This window comes from Leptonychotes weddellii, chromosome 4, assembly GCF_054177405.1.
Source record: "Leptonychotes weddellii isolate Sample4059 chromosome 4, ASM5417740v2, whole genome shotgun sequence".
Taxonomy (NCBI): domain Eukaryota; kingdom Metazoa; phylum Chordata; class Mammalia; order Carnivora; family Phocidae; genus Leptonychotes; species Leptonychotes weddellii.
In genome coordinates, this window is record NC_138372.1 from 31,788,679 (window position 1) to 31,811,457 (window position 22,779).

Sequence of the window (22,779 nt, forward strand, 5' to 3'; positions counted from 1 at the left end):
CAGTCTTCCCTTCCCCTCTTTTCTCTGGTGAGGAGGGCTGGTGGAGAGGACCAAGTACTAGACCTAGTCACAGAGCCTCCCCAGACAGAGCCCAGGCTGGGGCTGAAGAGAAGAGGAGGTAATCCCGCAAGCCATTCCCCACCCCCCGTAGCCCCCCATTCCACGCCCCCCAAAGACCCTCCATATTACCTCCCCGCTGCCTCCTCCCCTGCTCACTTAGCCCTGTCAGCCAGGCCATTATGAAATTGGGGTTTCATTTACAGACTAATTAAACATTACAGCTTGTTCACAATTACAACGCGGGGATGAGGGAGTAACTAATTACGGAAGAAATGAGCTAACATTTATCTCTGCTCCCACCCTCCCTCTCCCCACTGCCCCCCCAATCTGGCTTCCTCCCACTCTCTGGTCAGTACCTGCTTTCTAGGCTTATTTCCTAGGATGGGGGACTGGAAGGGCTCAGCACCCACCTACCCTGGACACAAGATCTGACTATTGTTCCCAGCCACTCTGGGGAGGGGCTTAGCTCTCAGGGCCCTGCTGCAGGAGACAGGGCTTTCGTGCAAGACCTTGGCTGTGACTAAAGTAAGGGACCCCGTGATGATATGTGTGACTATGACATGGGTGGGGAGACACTCTACTTTGGTGTGTGTGATTGTGACAGTACTGTAGGGCTGTGTGGCTCTATGTAGCTGTATCTTGTAGGGCAGGATTTTGGTGTGAGTGCTGCAGACAACTATTTGTGTGATGGGGTATGCGTGTGAATGAACCACACCCTCACCCTCAAACCCCAGGCAGAAGAGAAAAGAACTAGGTGGCTGCAGGAGGTGATGGTCAAAGCAGCCCTGGGTCCAAATAACCACTGGGCAGCCCTATTCATTCCTGCCTCAGAAGCAAGAAAGGGAGCAAGGTTACCCTGTTCCGGGGGCTCAGCTCATCCCTGCCCTCAGGTTGGTCTTGGCCTCTGGCCAGATGCCCCCTGGGGCCCAAGAAGCCTCCTGGGGGCCTGGGGTGCCCCCTGTGGGCAGGAGTCCTGGGGTCTGGCTGGCCTGCCGCAGAGTTTAATAATAGTAACAGTGAGAGTAAGCGTTTCCATCCTTCCTGCCTTTGGGCAGAAGAAGAAAGGAAAGAGGAGGGAGAGGAGGGAGTGGAGGGAGCGGGCTGAAGGGAGGCTTTGAGGCCTCAGAACTCACATCAAACGGCCGGATCTGGGCCTAATTGTCTGACCCCTGCCCCTGCCTTCAATCAGCTCTGCGGCTCCCCGCCCGCCCCTCGCCTAACTAGCAGCCATGTTCTCCTCATTAGGACAAGCTCCCCTTGCACACGTGTCCCCGGACATGTCCCCAGCACTCTCAGCTCCCAACCTTGCCTGGTGGGAGGGTACAGTGGGGACCCAGTTTTGGAGGGGCCCCTGGGACAGCTACAGCCTCCGCCACCACAGCTGCCTGGACTGAGCTGCTCAGCCCCTCTCCTTGAGCTGCAGGGGCCTGGATGCCACATGTGGTGACATATCCTGGGGCTGGCTCAGCCGCTGGGTGCGTTCTGTCCTCTGTGCGTCCTTCTTGCTACAGCCTGACTGTCTCAGACACACTGCTCCTGAGGGCGGCATGTGTTTGAATCCTGTCCCTTTTGGTCTGGTTCAGCCCGGCAGGGGGTCTGGGCTGGGTCAGGGTCTGTGTTCAGAGGCTGGGAGCAGAAGGAACGTGTCTGCCCACTGTGCTAGGGTGGCCCCCTTCCACGGGCCCAGGCATGCTGACGTGTAGAGTGTCTGGGCTGCTGCCACCGCTGTGAAGCAGCAGAACCTGGTGGTTGCGAGCTCTGACCTTAGAGAGATACAGGTTTAAATTCCGGCTCTCCCACATCCTTGCTCTGCAGCCTTGGGTGAACGGTAACCTTCCTGAGCTCCAGTTTGCTCACATACAGTAGTGCTGACAGCCCCTAGCTCACAGGGTTTGGGAATGAGATGACAGATGGGAACCCCTCTCTACTACATCTGCCACTCAGCAAATGTGGAGGGATACTGGTGTTGGAGGGTGATTCAGACCAAGTTGCCCCCTCCACAGGCCACAGCCCCACTTTGCCCAGGTGGGGTCTGGACCCTGGTCACCGGTGTCAAGGACAGGAGGAGCTGTGGGGAAGGGGCTAATACCAGGGGCGGAAGCACGACGCTAGAGCCTAAGCTTGGGGGCAGGGATGTCACACAGCAGCTTCAAGTGGCAAGGGCAGGGCCCAGCTTAAGGACTGTCAGCGGGCATGAGGTCAGCTGAGGAGGTCTGGGGCTGGTCCATGAGGCACGGCCCCTCCCAGGAGTACTGTGGGCCTGGGAGGAGGCATGCTGTGAACACAGCCAGAGTGAAGGCTGTCTGGCTACGCATGGTGCTCATTTTCAGGGTACCAGACCTGGATGTGATCAGGGGAGGGGCTGGCCTGGTCTGGGCCCTGACATTGTCTCTCACCTTAAACCAGTGGTAATGACTTGCAAATATTGATGAAAACGCAAACTACAGAGATTGTGTTTTTCGGGGAGTGAAGGTGGGGAGCGGGGATAAGGAGGAAAATAAACTGAAATGAAGTCCAGTTATCTCCCATCTGTGGCTGCTCCTAATCCCCCAGCCCAAAGGAATCCAATGCAGCCCCTTATCTGCCCTGTCAATCACTCCATCACCGCCCAGTGCTCGGTGGGCACCACACGCCCTCACACACTCAAGCACATGCACACACACGCACACACTCACTCCACCGACTCTTGCTCCAACACTCCCGCCCACCCCCAGCCCATTACTCCTCTGAGTAGGAGCAGCCAGCACGCAGGTCCTGCCAGATGGATGCAATTTGCATAATATCAGCAGTGGAGGCTGCAAGATCACCAGGGGTCAGGGCGCTGACATCCCCGCACAGTCTATCTGCAAGTGCTAATTTGGCCGGCATTGATCTGTCTTTCTGATTTCTTTGTCATTTACGTCTGCGACGGTTTGACAGGAGATACAGAGAGAGACAAGGGGAGGCCAGGCCGGGCCCGGGGCAAGGAAGGTAGGGAAACAAAGATTGTACTTCCCAGTGCATCACACACACACAACACATATATACACATACCAGAACCTTCCCCCATCCATCCGGCAGTCCACCTGTCCATCTGTCCGTCCATTTTTCCACCTGTGGTTGCTACTGAAGACTAGAGCTCAGGAAGGAAGGAGTGAATACCCCTCCAGGTGAATACTGCCTCCAGGCAGGCCAAGGGAGCCCCTGTCGGTGCCTGGAGAGTTACCCCTTCTCATGGCCACCTGTCCCCCAGCTGCTCACTTTCTCTGGGCCACACCAGAAAGAACGAGACAGGAGTGGGTGGTGGGGGTAGTGCCAAGGAAGCACATACTCCAGCTGTCTCTGCCCCCTCCTCATTCGGCAGCTGTGCGGATGACTCCTCCTGAGCCCGCCCTGAAGATGGCGAAGTGGAGGGGGTGGGGGTGCTGCCCCCCGAGCAGCACCTTTCTGCCTCTCTGGGATAGCCAGGGAGAGGGCTACTAGGTCTGCAGGGGCCTTATATCAATCCTTCACCACCCTCAGGTCTTCCAAAGCCCAGACTGGTTTCTAGCTGATTCTGAAGCCCCTCAGCTCAGCCAGAAAGCCTTAGATCAGATCAGATCTAAATGCTACCCACTGAACCCTCGGCCACTGTCCCACATTCTTCCGTGCCTTGGGAGAAGGGCTCCCCACAGGGATGGGGGCACTGCCTGGATAGATGTCAATGGTAAAAGGGGAGGGGAAGATAAGATTGCAACTCTGGAAAGAAAGAACCCACTGCAGAGAAGTGGACATGGTCATCCTGTCAAGGGAAGCAGAAGGGCCTGAGCCTTCCAAGGGTGAAACCCCCCTCCCTGCCAGCCACAGTGGCTCTGTCGTGGCCCCACCTCCTTTCCCTTGCTGATGGTAGCAGAGCAGGGTGATCAGAAGGAACTCCCTGCTGGGCAAGAGGGGGGCTGGCGTTTGGTGTGTGCTAATCCCGGGCCTGAGGTCTTCAGAGAGACCTGGGGAACTTCAAGGAGGGGAAGGCAAAGCCGTACTGTGGACGAGCTCATTAGCCAGCACCCCCACCCCCCCACGAGGAGGAGGGCGGGCGGCCCAGGGAGCGTGGCGGCAGAGGCGGCAGAGAAAAGGCTGTCACTGTCCTTTCTTCCTTTTGGTACAAGCATCTCCCTGAGCCGACGATTCTCCTGCAGTGACACCTCTCACGGGAGCTAATGAGATCCGTGTCACGGAGCTAATGCGCTCTGACTGGACTCTTGATAGACACCCTACTCCTTCAGGGGAGACCACAGGCCAGTACTGCCCCCCTGGGGCCAGGCCCCCACCTTGCCTCCTACCAGCCCAGCTCTTTTTGCCAAACCATGCTGGGTAACAAGCTCCTGAGAGTCCACTTGGTGTCTGGCCATCCCTCCTTACCATGAGCCTCAGAGGGACCCTCCTCAGGCCCTGAGCAGAGGGGCTAAGAGACCAGGGCAGGACCACCCAGCTGGGCATCAGGGAAGGTTCCAGTTCTTCTCTCAGCCAGCTGAAATCAGCAGTCTGTGGGGCCTGATGTCCCAACAACAGGTGAGATTTTACTGACATTTCCTGTGCAGATTTCTGGGTCCTGCTGTTAGAGAGATCAAGTATGGAGGGCCTGAACATCACCCCCGACAAACTGTGAGTGGGGTCCAAGGATGTATTTTGTACATGCACACCGGGAAGTCCAGGCAAGATTCCCAGAAGAGGTGGCCCCTGGAAAATGGGCAGGATTTTCCTGGTCAATGAGGTGGAGAGCAAACAGATCAGAGTAAGAACTGTCAGAGCCAGGAGGAGGTCAGAAGCCAAGAGTTGCTGGGCTCTGGCTCTGAGGGCAACTGTAGCAAGCTTTCTTCCTCAACAAGGCTTTGTCGAGGCCTGTATGTTTCACACTAACTGAGGGAAACGAGGGAAGTGAGCTTGTGTTCCTCCTCATTGTCTCTGTTGGTAGCACAAAGCCCGACACCAAAAAGGTGCTTCGTAGTTCAGTACAGCAGTGAGAACACAGACTCTGCACTCACATGGACCTGGGTTTGAGTCCTGGCTCTTCAATTCACCTGGCTGTGTGACCTCAGGCAAGTCACTTAACTGAGTCTCAGCTTCCCAGTCTATAAAATGGGAATGATAATGCCTGCCTTCCATAAAACTGGTGTGAAAATTACATTAGTTAATAAAAAGTACCCCCAAATACATGCTGACCCTCTGCAGAAACACAAGAAGTACCATACAGCACTCCGAAGTCCCCCGTGGAGGCTGCCCTGCCTCTAAGCCTTTGGTCCACAGCAAGGATGCAGACGGAGTCCACTGACCGCCGGCCATCAGCAGTCCCGCGTACATGCAGTCCCTCTTCACCCACAGCCCGCTCCACACCACCCTGTTCACTGGGCTCGCAAGGCCAAATCCACCACCTCAGGAGGAAGCGTCCCTCTCCTGACTAAGAGGCCATGCCGACAGCCCCCGACACCTCTTTTCTGCCTGGAGCTCCACGACCTCCATTCCTGAACCTACCTTTCCCTTAGCTGCCAGGGCCAACTGTACCTCTGCTGACGACCATACCTGAGCTCCGTGGGGGCAGGGCACTCTGTCATTTTCACCAGTACACCTGTCACGGCTCCTGACACATCGCAGGTGTAAGGTAAACGTTCACTGACTGGTCCTCTGCCTCCATTCCCAGGGCCACTGCTGGCTCTGAATTAACCGCCGCCTCCATGCACCTCACTGAGCTGCCCCTTCTGCAGTTTCTCCTTGCTAGTCCTCCCTGTATAAACTCTCAGACGGCTCAAATTGAAGCCCAACTCTGACCAGGTCACCGCTCTGCCAGGATCTGCCCCCGCCCCCGGCTCCCCCGCAAACAGTTCAGCCATGCACATCCATCCCAGCGGGCCCTCTCCCCTTCCACAGCCTACCTCCCAGCCCTCCAGCACGCCTGCCCCTTGCTCTCTCAGGGCCACCACACCCGGTGCTCAGCAGGAGTCCCCACCAGGTAGGCCCCACACACGCTCCCTGCCACCCATACCTTAGAAAGAGACTCAGTAGATCTCTCTAGGACCTAGGATCATCAGTGATTTGTGCACAGAGCCGCTGCCTAGCCCCCTCCATGGCACCGTGGGAGAGCCAAGCGGGTCCCAGAGATGGCTAAGCTGTGGGATCTGCAGAACCCTTGCCCAGCATCACCAATGCTGCCCCCCCAACCAATATGCACACCACTCCCCACTTCAGGCTGGCAGCTCCTCACGCAGTTAATTAGCACTATGTCACTGAGGACCAGCCTGAGTGGCCAGTGACAGGAGCTGACCCTTGACCCCAGGGCTGGGAAACAGTCCACATCAAACTCTTACAGCGCGACCCTTTTAGCACGCACAGTAACTCGGGGCACCGCCAGCTGAAGCTCATTAAAGCTGTCTCTTTGGTGCGAGGGCCATTAACCTCTACTGCTCAAAACCAACGCCTCCCCTCCCCGCCTCTCCCAGCCCAATTAATGCCCTGCATCCTCCCTCCCCTCCAAACACCCTCACCCACACCTCAGAGCCAGCTGGGAGCGGGCAGGGCAGCCCTCTGCGTTCAAAGATACAAAGCCCCAGTGCCAGGAACCCCCAGGGCCCTGGGGAGGCCATGGTGTTGGCAGGGCCACAGAGGAGGGGGCTGCTTGAGCACCTACTGTGTGCCAGGCCAGGCACTGCACAAGCCCCTTACACGAGCAGCTTCACTGAACCTCCCCAACAGCCCTGACAGGCACTGGCACTGTCTCCTGTCTGAGGTCACAGGGCTCTGGGTGGTAGAGCCAGAACTTCCTCTGGCTCCAAAGTACTTACTCCATTGTCACTTGTAACCTTAGACTGTCCCCTGTGGCCTGGCCAGACGGAAAAACCTTCTTCCCTGGAGAGAGAAGGAACGCCTCAGGAGTCCTAACAGAGAGGGAAGAAGGAACCACTTCCTCTCACAAACAGACCCTGGGCCGCATCCACAGACACAGGGCGCCCAGCTCAAGGCCAACCCAGCCCCGCTGGTCCCTCTAGCAGCCAGACTCAACTACTGGCAGCCCCTGCCCGCCTGGGCCAGTGCAAGTCCTCTCACTGATCCGCACTGTCTGGTCCCTCCCTTTCCCATCCCTCTGTCACTGATTCATCTACTCATTCATTCAGCGCGCCCCCCTCCCCGAAGTGTCTACTAAGCATCTATTCAGCACGTGCAGTGCGCCCTGCCCCGTCAGTTCTGAGCAGGAGCTCTGAGAGTGCTGTCCTCTCACTCACAAACCTCTTTTCTCCTCAGAACCTCACCAAAGAGCCAACCCTTTAACCTGGCATTCAAGACCCACTTACTTCCCCATTTCTTTTCCAGCTGTTCCCTGACCCAAGTGTCCCTCCCACTCCAGTCACAGCAAACTACGTGTAGGTGTCTAAGTTGTCTTCAATGTGCCCTTGTGCTTTTGTACGCACAGCTGCCCTTCAGTAGAAAACCCTTCCCTCATTTTTCTACCTAGCAAACTCCTACTCATCCTTCAAGAATCTCCTGACTCAAGTGTCTTTCTTCTCTAGGAAACTCCCTGCTCAGCTTCCAAGCAGATCAGCTTGCTAGGCTTGGGGTCTCCTCTAGGTTGTATGGACGAGCTCCTGTGGAAGGCAACAGCAGTTTTTGTGGGGCACCCCCAATTCCTTAGACCTGTTGACTGCTTCCTCTCCCCCAACCTGCCGGGCCCCAGAAGAGCCTTGGGGTGTCCCAACAAGAAGGATACAGGGCATCCCTGAGGTAAGTGAGATGTAAATAAAGAAGCAGAAGTGACTTTGGCACCCGAGGACAGGAGAATCCTCCCCTGGGGCAGCCTAGGTGTTCCTATCACGGCCCTTAGTACCGTGGGTACCCAGTTCAGTGTCTATCTCGTCCTAGGATGTCACCTCCTTGAGGACAAGAATCTCCACCCAGCATGCCCAGCACCTACTAGGCACCAGTGATCTCTGTAGAAAGGATGAAGGGCTAGTCTGTGACAGGTGACTGGGTCCTTTTGGTGTATCCTGCCGGTCCCTCTGCCGCCATAGCTCCCCAAAGGTACACAGTTTATGATAATGTCATACCACCTCCCAGGAATAACCCCCCCACCCCCGCTCCTCCCCACTTGGAACAAAGCCTATGCTTGTCAAGTACCCCGCTTGAAAGCATTTGCATGACGTGTGCCCACACACAGAAAATCAGATACACAGAAATGAACAGACACTTTCTGGTGGATACACACACAGGCTGATGGTTGCTTCCATATACAGATGAATGCCCTCAGGAAAATCAACCCAGATATATTGTTACACTCACTCACTCACACACACACGCCCCCCAATACTGATATATCCGAAGTTAGCAGAGCTTCCAATGCCTAGAACCACAGCCACTCCATCCCCCTCCCAAGCAGGGATCCCTCTGAGGGTGCACCCCCACCCGGTACCCCAAATGGCCCCTCCCAACCCCGGCACCGCTCAATGGAGGCTGCTCCTCCTGCGGGGGAGTCAATATCCTGTGGACGGAGCCATCGGTCAGAAGGACCCCGACTAATTAAAAGCTGGTGAGGTTTAAATAATTCATCTCCTTAACTCCCATTGATCGCCCAGTTTAGTAGCCACAGACTTGAAACAATATTAAACAGCCTCCTCTATCTCCACGGGGGTGGGTAAGCTGACATGTGCCCACCCCTCTGAGGACATCACCCACCAGAGATGCAGGCAGGGTTGAGGGTATCTTGGCCTGAATCCAAGGCCACCTGTGACCCACCCAAAGCCCAGACCCCAGTCTCCTCCTAAACAGTGTTTTGAGAGATCTCTTCCAATGGTCTGGTTCCACTCTCCCCTATGCCACCCTCCTTCCCCACCCCCCCCACCTATGGAAAGCATCCCGTTAGAGCATAGAGCCACAGAACCCCTCTGTGTGCCAGGGGACTGGGGCATGCGGGCAGGGGGCTGACTGAGCTGCCAGGGGGTATATGTGGAGGGACTGACCAATGCCGCTGTGGGGCCGGCCTATGTGTTGCAGGCTGAGGCCCTTGTTCATGTCTAGAAGTCCATTCTTGGGCCAGCAGCCCATGGCGAAGCTGTAAGCCTGGAAGACAGGAGGCAAGAATGGTTAACAGAGGCCCTGACCCCCAATACTCACCACCTCCACCCTCCAGCCAAATCTTCCCACTAAGGGCTTACTCTCATTATGTCACTTCATGAGAGTCCCCTCACTGGGTCCCCTTTCCACCAGGGCCCCCACCAGAAAATCCCTTCTTCTTTCAGAGCTCCTTTTATCTTAGGCATCTCTCCATCAGAGACCTCCAGCCCCCAACAGGTGCCCCCTTGCCAGGCTCCTCTAGAGAGCTCCCATTTATTAAGACCTTCCTTCTCAGGACCATCCTGTCATCAGGGCACCCCCTTCACCGGGCAGCCCTGTTAGATACCCCTCCCCCCCCAGTGTACCCAGCACTGTGTTGGGCCCCTCCCCACAGTATTGCTGGTCATAAAGCCTGGTGTCGGGAAGGACTTGGAGACCAACATATCCAAACTTCACTCTATAGATAGGAAAACTGAAGCAAGAGGGGGCCAACCACAGGCCTTTGGTCTACTTGCTTTAGACCGAGAGGCAGGCCAGGCTGTGGAAGGCTGAGTGCCATGCATGGGCTCAACTGAGGAGGAGTAAGGTCACCTGGTCGACTCAAGCAGCTGTGAGGGGAACACATGAAAAGAATGCGTGTGTGTGTGTGTGTGTGTGTGTGTGTGTGTGTGTGTGTGGTAGGGGGAACAGATCTCTGCTGAAGGTCAAGTACTCACTTATGCATATTCAAAGCGGCCACCCATCGATCTGTACTTAATTGTTTTCCTGGGGTTGGGGAAGGAAGTGCTGGGGGCATCGATCTGCTCAGGCCCCTAGCACTTCATTGCTCCCCTACATCTGCTACTCGCGCCACCTGGCCGCCACCAACCTCCATGGTGGGGGGCGGTACATGGCAGGACCAGGGATGGCACTTTTCTTTCACAATCCCTTACAGGCACAACTGACTTGACGTCACAGATGAGGAAACTGAGGCCCAGAAAGAAGAGACTTACAAGGGTTAGAATGCTATCAAGTGGCCCAGTGGGAACTGAATTCCTGCTCCACCTGCTAGCAAAGTCCTGGGCTTCTACCAGGGGGCTTGTGCAGCTGGCTGGCCCTTCAGACATTACCCATCCCCTCACCTTTGAAGTCCTGGAACCCCAGGCTGCCCTGCTCCCAGTGGCAGGAAGCATATGGGATAGGGTCACTAGGAATGTAGCTTGGGGGAGTTCTCAAAAGCTAGGTGGGGAGGCCACGAGGGAAACTAAGGTGGCTGCAGCCACGTTCAAACAGGCACTGCAGTGCCCCCACCCATGCCCTGGCCTGGAGGTCCCCATCCCACTAGAGACTCCCTCACAGCGGGGAGGTTCTAACACTGGGTCAGAAACCAAAGACATGAGGCTGGACACAGAGTCTGTGCTGAGGCCAAGGGGCTGGTACCCTTCCTTCCCAGCTGCAGGAACCAAGCCCCGGCTCTGCGGGTCCTTCAATCTTAGCACCCTCCCGAGCCGCTTTCCTTGACCACAGACGATACCAGCCACAACTCAACGTCCCAGCCAACCTTCCCACACTTTCCCAGGCCACGGCTGGACCCACAAATCGGGGGCTGGGTGTGAGGCTCAAGGGCAGGGGAGAGAACGCTGGCTTGCAGCCAGGGCAGAGCTGGGGGAGCGCAGGCAGCAAGGGAAAGTAGCCAGTGGGTGGTGCACAGCTGGATGAGCTGCTGAGCGTGGTCGGGGCCATGGCTGGAGCGCAGTGGGCCAGAGAGCACTGGCGGGCCGGCTTTCAAGTACTTTAAAATCACTTACAAAGGCCGGATTAAACGATCAGAAATTCCATTTAATAGGACAAATAAAGAAATGACAATCTACCCTATCAGCCTGGAGAAGGCGAGCTGGATGGGTTTTTTTCCCCCTCTAAAAAGGAAAAAGGGAAGGAAGGGGGAAAAAAGAAGGATAATGTGTGTTTACTCAAGCAAAGAAAAAAATATTTAAGTGATGTCGGGGAGAAGATTGCAGTAACTAGTGAAGAATAACATCGTCTACTTTGCTGTCAAATCACACCCGAATTTCAGTAATAGATTCTCGGCTGACACTCAATTCAATTCGAAGGTGATCCTGCTTTATCCCAGCCCATCAAATATTAAACACTTGCATTAGCAGGTGCTGCCGCTTCCCGGCTTAAAGCGGCGGGCGGGCAGCGGGCTGCTGAGGCCCCTCTGCTCTGCTCGTGGCTTGGGGACAGGGCAGCTCAACGTTATCTGCACGTCATCCTGAGTCTTATCGCAGCTAAGCGGGAAGACCACTTCAGATAACATTAGACGCTTGCCCCGATGCGTCACCGTGATTAGATTATTATTATAATTATGACTCCCCAAGATCTTCCCTAGACTGGGACATGTGGAATGGGGTGGAGGGTGGCAGCGCCCAGGAGGGCCAGGCTGGGCCTGGCTGGAACAGGGCAAGCCGGAACCCAGGCAGGAAAGCAGAGGAAGCAGGCAAGGCAGCGGCCCCGGTCCCGCCTGACGGATGCCTTTCAGGAAGGGCAGTCTAGCTTGTCGGAGCGAGGGCGAGATGAATTGGCGTCTCCAGCGTGGCCGTGGGTGTTATGCGCACAGTTTCATATTCCCAGATAAGGCATGATAACCAATTGCTGCCATGACATGGCCTCATCCAGCACTTCCTCAGGGGGGCACGGGCGGGGGGAAGGGGGCAGCACGTGCACATGGGTCTGCCAAGCTCCTAATAAGAGGGATTTAATTTTTACAAATGCTGCTTCCAGCGGGGCCTTCACATACCAGCCAAAGTCCAAAATGATATTAAAAACGGTTAATTAAAACTGCTCTCCTTCAGCCTGGTCTCTCCCCCTGCTGCCCCTGCAGCGAACCCTGGCATGTCTCTCCCAGGTACTGTCACACACCCCTGCAGAGCTGAACCTTCAGAAGTGACCACCAGCCTCGGGGCACAGTCCCACAAGCTCCCTCCAACTCCTGCCATCTGAGGTACCCCTCAGTCACAGCCAGCAGACACAGAAAGCCACCCAGGGAACACAGGGTCCTACAGCAATCTGTGTTCTTACCAATGTGTGGTCTGGATCCTCACACCTGCTACCCCTCTACACCTGTACCCACATGCCCACCACCCCCAGCACTCACTTCTAAAGTCCCTCCCTGCCAGATACATACACCATCAAGTGTGCACACCCACACAGGCACCAAACTCTCCCTAGGTTACTCGGCGCATCCTTCCACTCCCCACTCCCTCCAGATGTCCCCCACAAGATTACATCCGTCTATGAATCTGAGCAGAGCCTTCCCAGGAGCCCCGCTCAGGACAAGGTGATGTGGGTTGTGTCTCAGAGATTCTGGCTGAGAAGTCAAGGCTCGGACTAGGGAACCAACAGAACAGGAAGATCAGGGAGGCTTTCCCCTGTGGCTGTCCACAGGGACAGTGGAGAGAAACAGGCCTGTGTGATGCTGGAGGCAGCTAGGAAAGCTTCCTGGAGGGAGTGGTAGTGGAGGGCTGGGCGGGGATTTGACAACAGTCCAGGCAGGAGACACAATAAGGACAAAGGAGAATGGTAGGAGCAAGCTTGGTGAGAGCACAGGCAAGGGCTTGGCTGGGGCTGGGGCAGCCCACAAGCACGGAAAGAGCCCTATCTTGAGGTGCTGGCTCCCAGCTCTGTGTACCAATGGCAACACTGGCATCAATCAAGGGACCTAATTATTGTCCATCCCCTTTCTCCCGCCTGCTTCCTTTCCCTGCTCCCTCCCTCTCTTGCCAGCCTGCAGGGTGTGGGGGTAAGGGACCTAGGAGTTTTCTGACCTCAATCAGCGCGGGGCAGGAATCTGTTTTAAGAGCTCTTGCCAAGAGCCTGTGCCCAAGCCCCCTTCCCACACTGCTTCCAAATTCTTGGGGTGCCACTTCTCCAGCTGCACCTCTCCTAGCCACCGGGGCCCACCCCCTCTCCCCCAGCTGTGGCTTCCTGGCCAAAGAGTGGGGCGGGTAGAGTTGGGGTGAAAGATGCTGGGTCTACCAAACCACCCCACCGCAGCCCTGTGCCAGGCAGGCACGCACACTTCCCTTCCCCTGGGCTGCTGTAATTTCCATGCGCGGGGAAGCAGGTGCCGAGCCGCTCCCGGCTGGCTCTTCTCTCGCGCGGCTCTGCCCGCCTTGGCTGCTGCCCCATTAGCTTAGTGGCCAGCCATCTGCGACGGGCCTGCCGCACAGCCCTGCTGTAGGCGCGGCGGGTGGCCCCCTGTGTAACAGGGAGCTTTGCCATTAGCGCCTTTAATATTCTGACACCTCAGCACAGCCTGCTATTACATGCAAACGCTGATCGCCCTGTGAAATTACATTGCTGGGCCCGCGAAATGGAATCGTGTATAATCAGCCTCCTCCATGCACTGTCAGTCCCATCACAAACACGGCGCCCGGCGGCTTACGGGGGCTTAGCAGCTGCGACAAGTGTATTGGGTTTAATAGATGAAGTAGCCCTCCTCGGCAGCAGCGTCAGATCCTTCAAAGAGGAAGGAAGAGGCATCGAGGGCTGCTAGGGTGTCTCTGCCCACCCACTCACTACCTGCCAGGGCCCTGAGGGTGGGGTGGCCACGGCGTGGGCAGGGTAGCGGATGCGGTTAGAACCCAGCTCAGACTCCACACAGAAGCACAGACTGCTCTGTAACTTCCAGAAAACCCAGAGCTTCCAAGCTGGAACCAGCACATTGGACCTATCCAGCTTCCTCATGAGGTGAGGAGGAGGAGGCCTTTAACCAGGCCTCTGGGTGACATGTCACCTGGTGGACCTAAGGCTGATGGGTCATTTCCCGAGATGAGGAAATAAATCAAATCACCTGCCATTCCCACAAACACCCAACAGATGAAGCTGTAAGGGTGATACTCCGGAGGATGGGGGGAGAGAAAGTCTGACAGACATAACTACTACTTAATTCCTTATCTAATTGGCCAGCACTTCTATAGCTGGTGGAGCCAAGTACCAAGGACACAGGTAAGCACGAGGATGGCAGACCCAGCAGCCCAGGCCTCAGAGAAAGGCAGTGTGGTCTGGCTCAGGAGTCAGACAAACATGAATTTGGTTCCCAGTTCTGCCAGTTATTAGCACTGTCTCTTGGGAGGAGTTATCAAACGTCTCTGAGCCTCAGTCTCCTATACTACAACATGGGATGGCAGTTCTTTCCCCGGGTATACCTGAGGTCACTCGGGTCCACTCCCACTGCAACCTCCAGATATTCTTGATGCCGTCACCCAAAATGCGCATTGCCTTTGAGAATGCTGCTCCCTCTCCCTTTTCTGGGCTCAGCCTAGCAACCAGTTGTGGCCGACTGTGTTTTCCAGAGATGGCTTCAACACCATCTTCCATCTCACATGCTCTTCTTACAATGTGACTTTGACACCCCCGTTATCAAGAGAGGGAGTCTATGTCCCTCTCTTTGAAACAGCGTTGGCTTTTGCGACTATTTCAACTAACAGAGTAACACAGAAGTAATGCTATGGGACTTCAAGGCGATTTCAGAAATAGAGGAGGCAGCTTCCTCCTCATTCACTGAACACTTGCCTTGGAGCCCTGGGCGGCTCTGTAAGTAGCCAGACTGCTCCCGGGCAGCCATCTTGTGAGGAAGCCCAAACTAGTCTGTGCAGAGACCATGTACAGAAGCCAGGAGACTAGGCAAAGAAAGAGAGATGCCCAGCCAGCCCCCAGCTGACCCAGTCACACCCTGTGCCAGCTCCAAGGACTAACTACAAATGCATGAGAGAAGCTGAGTCAAAACCACCTTATTGAGCCCTTCCTAAATTCCTGACCCACAGAAACCTCGAGATATAGTAAGATAGCTGCTGTCGTGTTAAGTCACTAAATTTGGGGGTGACTAATTATGCAGCAATACTAACTAGAAAACCAATACCTACTCACTTCTGGATACACTCTGCCAATACCTTCAACTTCTTGCTGCTTTGAGACTATTCCTCCCCTCTCTCTTGGACTTCATTCCAGGTCATCATCCACTAGGTAACTTCAGTATCTACAGGACAGTCCACCCATGAACCTTGCCTGCCTTTCAGTTTCTCAACTTCCTGTGCTCTAACGATCTTCTCCTCTACCTATTTCAGCCATCCATCCTTATGGCCACACCCGGGGCCTTGTTATCGCCCAGAACTGCTCTCCCTAAGCAATCTTACAATGACAGATTCCCCTCTGACGCCAGTCTCCTCTCCTTCCAGCTTGTGTACCCTCTACTCTTGCTCTTTTCCCAGTCTGTCCATCCCCTTCTGGTCTCGATCCTTTGTCTACCAGGCCTAGAGCCCTGGGATCTATCACTTCAAGCACCCATTTCCCAGTCTTCAACCCCCCTGCCCGCTTACCCTAGGTACACCTTCCCTGAAAAAAACCCAATGGTGACTCCATTTCTCCACACTTGCACCTGAGCTAAGTGACGCTGGAAAGTCACTCTGATGCATCAAAAGTGGCCACTATGGGTACAAGATCACAACCTGAGCAATTCTCGGTGGTATACAACAATCCAACTCTTCTCTGACTTTCACAAAGCTAATAAAAGCTGTGGCACACAACTCTTTCAACTGCATGTCCCTTGTCTACTAATGCATTTGTATCCTTCCCTGCATCTCTTCCTCCACCAGCACTGTTCCAACAGAAGGGACACCTCACTTCTTGTCTAAGGCCAATCCCGTACTTGTGCTCGACATCTCACCCTTCTCCTGCCTGCTTAGTCCTGCTCCATCTGGGATCCCCCTTTTTTCTAAATCCTTAACCTCCCCCTCTCTGCTGGCTCCTCTCTACTAGCATTTTAGCAAATGTTTGAATCTCTATCAACTTTACACAACTTCTTGCGTCTCAGGTTCCTCTTTGTAAAATGGGGGTAATAACAGTTCCTACCCCAGAGCTGATGTGAGGATTAAATGAACTGTTGTGTGTAAACTGTTTAAAACAATGGCTGGCCCTCTGAAAATTATGTCAGTATTAGATTATTATTTTTAAAACCCTCCATTCACTCCATATCCCCATCTGGTGACTGACTTGTTTTCCTGTTAACAACCAAACTTCTCAAGGTTGTCTCCACTTGCCTCCACTTACCTCCCCCATTGCTCCTTAACCCCTGCAGTCTGGCTTCCGGCCTGACCGACATGACATCACTCAGCTCCTGCTAAAGCCGATGGTCCTCACCACGCTGCCCACACCTAGGGACGGTGTCAGAGCTTTGCTGTCTCTGACTCTCTGTGCCTGCTTCAGCTTTCACACTCTTCTCCTTTGGTTCTCTTTGAGTTCTCTTCTCTCTCTGATCTGCCACTTTCCTCATAATCTCCCTGTAGTCCCTTCTTCGTGCAGACCATCCTCCTCCTCATGCGCTCAGGTGCTCTCGCTTCCTGTCTTTGTCTACACTCTACCACTCTCCCTGGGTGACTTTTTCAACTTCCTGTCTTCCACCTCTCCAACTTCCAAATTGATACTGTTTGCCACTACTTGAGTATCAACCACATATATTCTATTGCCTACCTGACATTTCCACCTGGATTTCACCCAGGTACATCATTCTTCAAACATTAAAACAAACAAACAAACAAAAAAACCCAAACCAAAAAAACACTCCTCAACATCTCCTCTCCCAAGTTATCCTTCTCTTGGGTTCCCGATTCCCAGTGAAAGCCATTATCATCTCTGTGGTCTCTCAGAAATGTGGGGTCAACTGTGCCTTCTTCTTCTTCCTTACTGCCCCCTGAGTCCTGGGATTGCTGTTTCATGCCTCCAAGACTTGACTTGAGCAGTTCCTTCAGCCTGCCTAGAATGCCCTCGGCCTTCTCCCACTGTTTGTCCTAATGAACACGTACTCTTCTTTCACCACTAACTCAAAGTACCTTCTTTTATCAAGTCTTCCCTGACTCGTCCCTTCTTTAAACCCATCCATACTCTGAACAGCATCTGTAACACCAGATTTGTTTACATAACTGTTACCCCACAATGACGCTGGGAGATTCTTAAGGGCAAGGGCTGTATCTGCTGTTTCTCTAAATGGTCTCCGTTGAGGGAAGGGAAAATAAGACATCTCTTTGGGCCTAATTTTGCCAAGCAGGAAAGCCTGGTTTTCAGAGTTGCTGCTCCTGTTGACCCTATCCAGTCTCCTTCAAGAACCACTGCTGTTCTTGCCCAGCAGACCAGCAATCCCCCCCAACAGTCAACCTTAGAACTGGGGGCTCGGCATCCTGTGTTAGGAGAGGAGGGGAGACTGTTCCTGTCCCCCTTCTTTTTCTGAGCTCTCTGGCTGTATGGGTAGCTCCCACCCCGTTCCTGGGGCCCAGCAGAGGCGTGGCAAGCACAACTGTAACAGCAAAAGGATTGACACGCACATCAGCTGACAAAACCCATCCTCTCCACGCCTGGTGGGTAGTTCTGCATGTTCATGGTGTTCCCTGGCTACCAACATCCTTTAGGGGCCCCAGAGCTGCCGCTGCCTCTGTCCATCCCCAGACCTCGAGTCGGATGAGTGTTGTGTCTGTACTTAATCTTCCCGCACACAGCCCACAACAGGACGGCTGCCCCCGGTGTGCTGGACCACCAGCACAGCCAAGGCCGGCTTCGCAGCATTGGGAGGACAGCTGCCAACTCCGTTTGATCCCATGAGGGTCCCGAGTCTATTTTCAGGTGCAGTAATCCAGAGCCTTTGCTTCACTGCTGAGTCAGAGGGGACCTGGGGACACCGAGGTTTCTGAGGCGAGAAGCAGATAAGGAGCTCCTGAGCCATGCTACCTGAGCCCCCACGGAAGAGGCTGGCCTCTCTGGGGCTCCACACACTCTGTCACAGAGTCGAAGACAGCAGGTCTCAGCCAGGTGCCCAGGGTGAGAGCTAACTTGTGTGTTTTCTTTGTTTTCATTACAATTTCCTCTCCCATTGCTTCTTTTTAGCCAGCCCTTTCCTCCCCGGGGTGCTGGGGATTGAATGAAACACCACCCCCGGCTCCAATAAGTGTATTTCAATTACATCTGTCACTGCATAACGATATAATGATATATCATGTGATATTAAATCCATGGTAATCATATCAGGGATTTTTTTTAATCGTGCACTAATCGCATTATTACATCTCTATAATTAACAACAGGAGGTATGGAAATTCAGTTAAGGCAGAAGGCTCAATGTACTCCCCTCACCCCATCCCCGCCCTAGCTTCCCCATATTAGGGCCTGATTAGGAGTAGGGAACTGCAGGGCACTAGCATGATGGGCCAAAGCTCCCACCTCCCAGTGCTTGGCCAAGGGCAGAGCCTTCAGCATCCAGGGATGGCAGAGACAGGTCAGACTGAGACCAGGAGCGTCTTGTACATGCTCAGTAAAGAGCCTGGGGTACAGGCCACACAGAGAGGCCCAATGACAAGGCTTAGCTGGGCCTTCTAGACCTCCTGTCACTGCAGCACCAAATCTTCTCCCTGGGGAGGGGTGTTATCTTTCCTTCCAACCAGCAAGGCTCTTAAAGGTACTTGCAAGGCACAAGGCAAATTCCTGCCTCATGGTCTCCTAGATCAGAATTCCTCTTGCTACTGCTACACACATTCCCTCTCTCTGACCCAGCCCTCTGTGGTGGCAGCTCTTAACATCACCAAGTCCAGCAGCTGTGATGCCTCTTGGTTCTAAAGTCCCTGAGCTAAACAAACCCAATTCTTCCTGGGGCCATTCCTCCCCAGCTCTTTCTCTGAAGCCTGGCGCTTCATACTGCATGACAAGTGGGTTTTTGATAACGATTGAGGTTGTTCCCCCATTCCCCAAAATGGTCCGGGTTCTTACGTCCTCATACCCAGACCTATATGGAGAGGGGAGGGGCCTGGGACTGCAGCTTGAACTATGTCAAATGACCCTGTCTCTCCCACCTCCCCCACCCCTCCTGATACTGAGCTGTTAGGGCTAATCCCCTCAGGGGTGTCAGAACCAGTCTGCAAAGCAGAATTCTGTGTTTCAAGTCCAAAGCTTTGAACTTGGCATGTAACTAGTCCTCAGTGAGGGGCAGGCATTTTGCTAAGTTTGACTCTCAGAAGTTGGACAGGCCTGAAGATAAAAGAGAAAAATCATGTCCTTTTTCCTAATAAAAAGGAGACACTAATAGCAGTCAGCACTTAGGCAAGCACTTTAAGTTTCTAAAGTGCTTTCCAAATTAAAATATAATCCTTTACTGAGCATGTGACACCACCACCACCACCAACCCCTCACACACGAAAGCATGTGCCTGCCTGCACATAGCACATACACCTTCGCTTTCTTTCTCCCTGGGAAAAATGAAAACGGTGTTCAAAACCTTCATCCCAGACCTCCCTCCATCTTCATCGGCTTGCTCATATAACACACACTTATTGAGCAATTACCATGTGCCAAGCTCTGTGCTAGGTGTTGGAGACACACAGATCAAGTGGACTAGGCCACTGCCTTCAAGGAGCTTCCAAGCTAGAAGGAGAAACACAGAAACTCACACTGAGATCCTGCAACAAGAGCCTTGAGGTAGAAACCCTAACCAGGTCTGGAGGGAAATCAGCTAGAAGACTGACGTGGCTTTCAGTAGGACATCCAAGGCAGGGTGCCTAGAGAAGGTGGACATGTGGGCCTGGAGCTCAGTTCAGAGGTCTAAGCTGAGACAAGAAAGTCCTAAGAATGTGTATGGGTGGCACTTGAAACTGAGTAGGTAAGATCACCCAGAAAGAAAATAAAAAAGCTCTGAGGGTCAGAAGAGGCCCTCTCTTCTTTGATGTGTGGAGGGAAAAGAGAAAGGCCGAGAGATGGAAGGCTGAAACCCTAGAGCCTCCAGAACCAACACCCAAAGAGCCTCCTCTCTGGGCACACCCACCATCCTGTCCCTGTACGCACTTGTCACCGCCACCTTCACTCTGCCTGGATGTTCGATGGTTCGATGGAAGAGCGCAGGCTCTGCAATCACACTGACTCACTTGTGACAAACATTTACGGACAGCCTATTATATGCCAGGCCACTTGCATACGTTAGCAATACAGACACAGTACCATCCTCAGAGACCTTCACAGTCTGTTGGAAAAAGTGGATGTTAAATAAACAGCTACATAAATAACCACTAATTGTACCTATAGTAAGGACTCAAAGAAAGGTAGGCTGTTAAGACAGGACAAAGATGGGAACCTGACCTAGATGGGGAACACTTCCCCGAGGACTGGGAAGCAGGAACTGACGGACTGGAGGGGAAGGTATTTGGGGTCTAGGGAATGATGCATGCTAGAGCCTTTAGGCAAAGGTAACAGCACTTGAAAGGAATCAAACACTTGGTATCCTTGGAGCACAGGAGGCAAGTATAAGATGTGCCTGATGAGGAAGGCAGGAGATGCCTGGCCATGTAGGGCCTCACAGGACACAATAAAGGGTTTCATTATTGTTTCCTAAGGTGATGGAAGCCATCCAAGGGTCTACCACTGTCATGCAATGTGATCTTAGGGTGCTGTACCAAAGTCAAAAGTTTGGCTTTTCCATTGGGAAAAGCTAATAAAGAACCAAGACCATTTTCTCCTGGAAGGAGAGGGAGAAACTGCACAAGGAGCTGAACTCATTCATTTATTCACTGAAGACTCACACACTGAAGGCCTGCCAGACCCTGGCACCTCAACTGAATCACATGTATACTCTGCCCTCAAGAACTCACAGTCCTTTGCAGGGAAATGAATACAGATGCCACGAAGTGCCCAGTCACTGTGACAAAGTGATCAGTGAGAACTGCAGTAGTGTTACGAAGGAGGAAAGTGCTTAGGCCCAAAGGCATCTGGAGCCCAGTTTAGGTGTGTTGCCTCCTGGTCCTCTCCTCACCGCAAGCAGCAGCTGGCTGGCTGGGACAAGCACTCCCACACAAACTGCACTTTGGGCTGGGGGCAGAGTGTGAGGAGGACCCTGAGCCAAGGCTCCCAGGAAAGGGCTAGAGACCAAGCAGAAATGAACTTGAGCCAGGATCTTCTGACTGCACAAATGAAGGTTGGAAGGATGTGACCAAAGCTACAGAGGGCAGAGGAGGGAAAGGCTCACTGTATCATCTCAGGATGACGGAAGGGGCACCTTTAGAATAAGCAACAGGGCTTAAATAGGAAATCATTTCAGGAAATGATTCAGGCAACTCTAGTCCCCAGGACTGTTCCCTCTTTGGAAAGTGAGGGGCTTAATTACTTGACTTCTTAGGTCTCTTCTTGATCTGAAATTCACTGGATCTGAGGTGAGCCTCCCACAAAAGTCAGGCTTATTTCTGATCCCACATCTTTGCTTACACTATTTCACCCCCAAAACACTGGCCTTCCTCCACCCTCTCCAAATCCTACTTGTCTGCCAGGACACCACTTTCAGGAAGCCCATCCTGATTTCTCTTCCTCCCTCCCCCATATCCCACCCTGACCTCCACAGTTCATACTATGGTTCTCCCTATAGCACTTTGCTTAATTACATATTACATGGGGTCTGGTTCTCTTACTTGACTGGTCTGGAGACTGTCTTGTCTCTGCCTGACCCCTGACATCCATTTCAGAGGCAGGAAGAGAGCTCTACTCTTCCAGGCCCTAGAAGCAGGCAGAAGTCTGGGTCCCCACTCCCTCTGCCCACAGTCCTTTGAGAACTCGACAGGCCTCTACTTGAAAAGGGTGCTAAAAGCAATGATGTCTCCAAGTGCGATGGGAGATATTTGTGTCTGCTTTACCCTTGGCTTTTTGCTCCGGTTCAGGTAGGAGCGGGGTGGGCTGGCTGGCAGATCTGAGAGCGCGGCACGCCCCAGCGGGCAGGGCGCACAGCGCGGGGAAGGCGCGAGTCAGTCTGGAGTGCTCCCCATTTATCAAGCTCACGCAGGCCGCCAGCCGAGCGAGTCTTTCTATCATTACACCTCTCAAAATCCGATTCATACCACTAATCCTGCCTTCATTCTCCCAGATTAATAACATCTCTTTCAACCTTCACAGTGTGATAAATAGACAAAGAGAGAACAAAAGGAGAGACAGAAGAGAGAGAAAGAGCTGGAGCAAGTCCCCATAATAGAGAGAGCCGAGAAAGAGGAGAGGGAAAAAAGGAGAGCGAGCGAGAGCAGGCAGCGGCCGGAGACTACAGCTACCTCAGAGAGCCGCTGAGGAGAGCGGGCCGCTGCGCCCCGCTAGGCGCTCCGCTCCGTCCCTGAAGAGAAAGAAAGGCTCGTTAACAGCTCCTTCCTGCCTGCACTTTTGTTCAGAATCTTTTCTTCCCTTCCAATCCTGCTTTAGGTCAAATTCTAGTGAAAATGAGTCTCCCGGCTTCCTGGGCTCCTCCCAGCCTCCCTACCAGGCCCAGGGAACCAATCGAGCCCCTGGCAGCAGGGCTGGATCTAGGCCCAGGCAGGGCTGGGAATGGGTTTAGCAAGGGTGGGGCAAGCTGGCCTAAAGCTTCCCCAGAGCTGTTGCCTTAGCCTGGCCCCCTGCCTTGCTCGTCAGGCTGACCAGGAGAGGAAACAGAGCAGAGGGAGGGCCCGGGGTCCATTTCCTAAGGCTCTGTCCTGTACATCTCTCTGACCTAAAGCTCTGGCTGGTCCAATCCAAGGCCCCTAGCCCCCAGCAGCCCAGCTAGATGGTGAAAGTAGGCACCACTCAGGCTTGCTAAAACTGAGGTGTGGCTCATACCATCAAATTATGATGGAGAAGTGTGCCTGGGAAAATAAA

At 53.8% G+C, this 22,779-nt stretch overlaps 1 protein-coding gene across 12 annotated transcripts in view; it reads right to left on the reverse strand.

Annotated features, from left to right (window-relative positions):
- Positions 1-22,779, reverse strand: part of ERI3 (ERI1 exoribonuclease family member 3) — a 126,419-nt gene that overhangs the window by 15,813 nt on the left and 87,827 nt on the right. For 11 of the 12 annotated variants that reach the window (XR_014144846.1, XM_031022761.2, XM_006728976.3 and 8 more), the window contains one exon: positions 9,018-9,117. The exons of the other annotated variant lie outside the window; for it this stretch is intronic. Coding sequence is in view for 10 of the 11 variants with exons in the window: in XM_031022761.2 (XP_030878621.1) it covers positions 9,018-9,117 (100 nt within the window). In the remaining variant the exon portion in view is untranslated. The remainder of the gene's footprint in view (positions 1-9,017; positions 9,118-22,779) is intronic. 12 annotated transcript variants of the gene reach the window in all.